This window comes from Triticum aestivum, chromosome 7D (assembly GCF_018294505.1).
Source record: "Triticum aestivum cultivar Chinese Spring chromosome 7D, IWGSC CS RefSeq v2.1, whole genome shotgun sequence".
In the NCBI taxonomy this organism is placed as follows: Eukaryota; Viridiplantae; Streptophyta; class Magnoliopsida; order Poales; family Poaceae; genus Triticum; species Triticum aestivum.
The window spans coordinates 48444993-48449718 of NC_057814.1; the positions used below are offsets into that span (position 1 = coordinate 48444993).

Here is a 4726-nt window from a genome sequence, read left to right on the forward strand (position 1 = left end):
GGATCATGATCCATCAGCGAGCGGCCGATGCAGGCACGGGAGGTCCCGTGCACGGTAGATTTTCCGCTTTGCAAATCCAAAAAGGAGTATCCGGATTATATACCTCCGCAACAGGATCCATATTGTACCTCCTCAACATACGAGCTAGGAATAAAATTTACTCCTTTTGGACTGCGCTTGCTGCACAAACCAGAATAGATCTCCTTCCCTCAAAAAAAAATAACCCAGAACAGATCTCCTCTCTTCTCGTACTGTACTGCACAAGGAAATCAACTCTTCTTCGGCCTCCGACTCCTTCGAAATTTTTCCGCCCAAAACGTAGCCAGGCATAATATATAGCCCAGGCAGCGGAGTAGTGCTGCCAGTCGCTGGGTTACATGGCGGTGCCGCTTGACGGTGCCGGCCGCGCCACCATGGAGGGCGGTGGGAGGTGGGCGGGCTGGTGGCCGTCAAGTACTGGACGCGACTGGCATGTCAGATCCGTTTCTTCTGGCCCAACGTCACGGCGCTCGATTTCACCTGCAACTCCATGTTACCGCCGTATTGGCTTCACAACAGCTAGCTCCAATCGGATCCAATCCATGGGATTTCTGCGAGAGAAGTACATATTTCAGCCCCGAACTCTTGCCCTAGTCTACTTTACAACCCCAAACTTCAATACCGTCTAAATTACAACCCCCAACTCTCGAAACCGGTCAGGATTCAACCCTTCTCTACCTCTTGACTGGTTTTGACCAAGTTGACCGGTTTTGACCTGTTGACTTGGTGAATAGTAAATTCAAAAAAGAAAAACTACTTTTCTATTTTTCACCTTATGAAAGAAAAAACGAATTTTTTTATTTTTTAAAATTTACTGTTCACTAGTCAACGGGTCAAAACCGGTCAACTAGGCCAAAACCGGTCAACAGGGAGAGAAGGGTTGAATTCTGGTCGGTTTTGAGAGTTGGGAGTTGTAATTTAGATGGTATTGAAGTTCGGGGTTGTAAATTAGACTAGGGCAAGAGTTCGGGGTTGAAATATGCACTTCTCTCAATTTCTGCTGGGTATGGACGTACGCGATCAAGAACAAGACAGCAACTAGCTTTCTTGGCTTTGCTTTAGGGCACTCAGAGAATAGAAAGTCAAAGCATGGTCATGCTTATGGTCATTTGTTTTATGAATCAGAAGACACTACTCGTCTTTGCCCAGTTCCAAGCTGTGAGCCGGAGCTCCCACTCATGGGCGCACGGCAAATGAAACTCGGCAAACCATCTGTACACAACTTACAAGCTTGGCAAACTACATCTTGGATGTTGACAGTGGGCATCCAAGCGCCGCAGCTGCCGAGAGCAGCACTTGGTAAGGCCCTGTTTGCATTAACGTTTTCATTCCAAATACACTTGAGAATACAAGCCTCCGCCCGTCGTTTTCGGTTCCGCCTGGGAACTGCACTCGGCGGGTAAGTTACACCCGAATAGAAAATACACCCGCATTTCATTACATCCATTCCAAGCGCAGCCTAAGGGTACCTTTATCGAGTCCAGTACTCGGCAAAAGCTGCCAGAAGGGTCAAGAAGATATTTCTTATAAAACATATAATAGATCGATGACATACAACAAACCATCTTTAGCAACATGATAGAAGATGCACGCCAAGTGCTTTATTACTTCCCAAAGCCAACATTGCACGGACCATAAAGCAATGGATTAAGCTGGGCACTTAAACTAGTTACGGTCCATGCAACTTACCTTTATGGTAATAGGCACTCCCTTTATTCACGTGCCTATAGCACAATATCTTATGGATAGACCTCAATGACACATCGAGCTCCTAGTTTCTTCACAATTTTGTAGTCCGTGAACCCCGCTTTAGTGAATAGTTTGCTCCATTCATTTTCATCCCGTTGACGCCCTTTTGAGTTCACCATCATGAGCATATCCATAAGGAGTTGGGCTTCAAACATTATTGGCCCTAAGGAAGGTCCAACCACAATTTCAATGATTATTATCTTCCCTCCCTCCTCGCGCGAAGGAATGGCCTTCTTGCACTGAGCTAGGATTTTCACACAATCCTCATCGCTCCAGAAGTGTAGCACAAGCTGCAATAATGTGCAAAGCATCAAGATCAAGTTCCAAATAATAATTTTTGTAAGACAAAAATTTAAGCATTCTCTCTTGAATTGTTACTATCTACCTTGAGCATCACAGCTTGTGCTGATGGGACAGAATGGAACAAGTCACCTGCGACATAGGTAACGACACCATCCGTTGGGGCTTTGTCGACCACCTTCGGAAGGTCTAGCACAGTGCACTTGATGTGTGGGTAAGCCTTGATGATGGCTCTTGCCGTCGTGCCGTCACCACCGCCACAGTCAGTCAATGAGTCTAGCCCTTTGAAAAGATCATGACACTCCCGCATTACAGTGGCAATCCCCAGGTTGTCGTGGGCAGCCAAGCCTTGAGTGACAACATCGTCCAGCTCCTTGTCTAGGAGCGGCGTTCTGTCATCACAGAGCGGCACCCCGAAGATGTCCTCGAAGGGTGACGGCACCGGTGGCTCATGGTCCTTCTTGAACCAGCCGGCCAGCCCCATCGCCGCTTCCGTATAATGCGGCGAGGTCACGCCAAGCACAAAATACTTCTGGCTGTGGTGCTCATCCGCCACTACACCGTGCACCAGGATGCGGGACAACGGTGTGAGGCGGTAGATCACCTCAGACCCGGAGTCACTGTCGGCAGCGAAGATGCCCGACGTGACGAGCACGCACATGACCCGGCGGAGAAATGGCATCTTAGCCGAGGGAAGGGACAGCGCGGACATCAGGTCAGGCAGCGTGACAGCCCCGCCGAGGCGGTGGATGGCAGTCGGGATCTCGAGCTCAACGGCGCAGCGTAGACCCATGGAGGAGAGGTAGTAGAGGCTGTGGCGCCACAGGTCAGCTTGTGCCTGCAGCAGCTCAGCGTCCGTGGGAACCTCTATGGTCTGTGCCTGAGCCGCCATTGCTCCTCTCTTTCTGGCCACTCTCCCCTTTTGTGTTCAGTTCTATACTTCTATGACGAGTGTGTGGTGCTATATATTGCTTGCTTTGAGAGCTCACTGGTGTCTATGCAAATGTCGTTGATAGTAAATTGGTAGCACTAGCCTACCAGCATCGGTAGCTCAGCTACTGTTGAGGAGCAGCGAACGTATTCATGTTTGGATAACCGTGGAGGCAAAGGTGACAGCTAAAGTAAATCACGCGGCACGCATGGGTATATAAAGTATGAATATGTAACTGTACATGGGACTCAAATCAGTCACACGCGACGCACGAGACAATAAAGTATAAATATGTGTTTAATGATATGCACTCCTACACGAACAAGTTTTTTCTTTGAAGGACACACACAAGTTTGCAGCACTACAGAAATGTCTGGATGGTCGACTATTTGGATGCAAAACTGAAATGATATTCCCCCCGATCCATTAATAGTCACTAACTTAGTAGTACAACTTATCAAAATTCACCAAACGTACAAAGCACCTCAAAGATGATAAAAATTATATCAAAATTCTGAGACCACCGAACATTATGCGAGACAATGGCCCATGTAACGTTCATTTGCTCACATCTGTCGGCAGGGTATATCGTTCAGCATATCTGATCGATAGATGATTACACAACCACAGGTCTTATATCTAATAAAGAAACAAACGCAGAGAACGCACGCAACAAGTGGTCAGCGTCCAACGCACTGCATTGGCAAAAAAAAAGTGTCCAAACCACCATTTATTTTTTATTATGTTAATGAGCCACTCACGTCAGTGCTCAGTATAGGCCAGCTTGCAGTGTTAGTGACATTTATATTAATTTCAAAGCAATAATTTATGCCACTGGCTCCCTCTTTGGACTATAAATAGGGCCCCCGTCTATCTGGCGATGCAACACATAACAACACACGCCATGGATTTATTACTGCCACTTATATCACTTCTTTTGGTGAGTATATATAGGAGCACTGGTTTATACGGCATGCATATTCTTCTATCAGATTTTTCTGCACACACGAATTTGATACTCCCTCCGTAAACAAATATAAGAGTGTTTAGATCACTGCTTTAGTGATCTAAACGCTCTTATATTTCTTTACAAGAGGGAGTAGCTATGTAGTTAGTGTACACGTTCTTACTCGTTGTGGTGACTGCAGATTGCTGGAGGAGACAGTCAGCATGCGAGTTTCACTGATGCTGCCATGGCGACATCGCCAAACTCGCGATCGTTAACGCCAACGAAGTACTGGGAGGCAGTGCTTCCCAAAACTCCAATGCCCCCAGCTATCAGTGATTTGATAGCCCAACAAGATGCTCTCTCTCTCTCTCTCTCTCTCTCTCTCTCTCTCTCTCTCTCTCTCTCTCCTGCATAGGCACGCGCGATGACTTCTATTCCACCCAGAGACAATCTAACCTTGGCGATCCTGGTCTCATTGGTTTGATAATCGATTGTATAACTTAATGGTTTCGGAGCTGAGTGAGAATTAAACCCAAGCAATAGTTGAAGAGTAAAAATAGTAAAAAATAAATGGCGATTAATAAATGTTTAGATGCAATAAAAGACATTGTTCACTAAAATAAAATATTGTGTTTCGGTCTAGCCCTTTCACTGGCATATGCATATCAAATATTAGTTTCATTTATTTCTGCATGTATACTGCACAAACGTGAGTTCGGTTAGTTTTGTTGTTGTGATGACTCTAATGCACAGAAATA

At 46.2% G+C, this 4726-nt stretch overlaps 1 protein-coding gene across 1 annotated transcript; it reads right to left on the reverse strand.

Moving 5' to 3' along the window:
- Positions 1-1546: 1546 nt before the first annotated feature.
- On the reverse strand, positions 1547-3033 carry LOC123170489 (probable O-methyltransferase 2). Its single transcript, XM_044588353.1, has 2 exons — positions 2174-3033; positions 1547-2078 (listed from the first exon to the last, which is right to left on the reverse strand). Exons 1-2 carry the CDS (start codon positions 2978-2980, stop codon positions 1779-1781), a joined length of 1107 nt encoding a protein of 368 aa, XP_044444288.1. The 5' UTR covers positions 2981-3033; the 3' UTR covers positions 1547-1778.
- Between the last annotated feature and the right edge of the window lie 1693 nt (positions 3034-4726).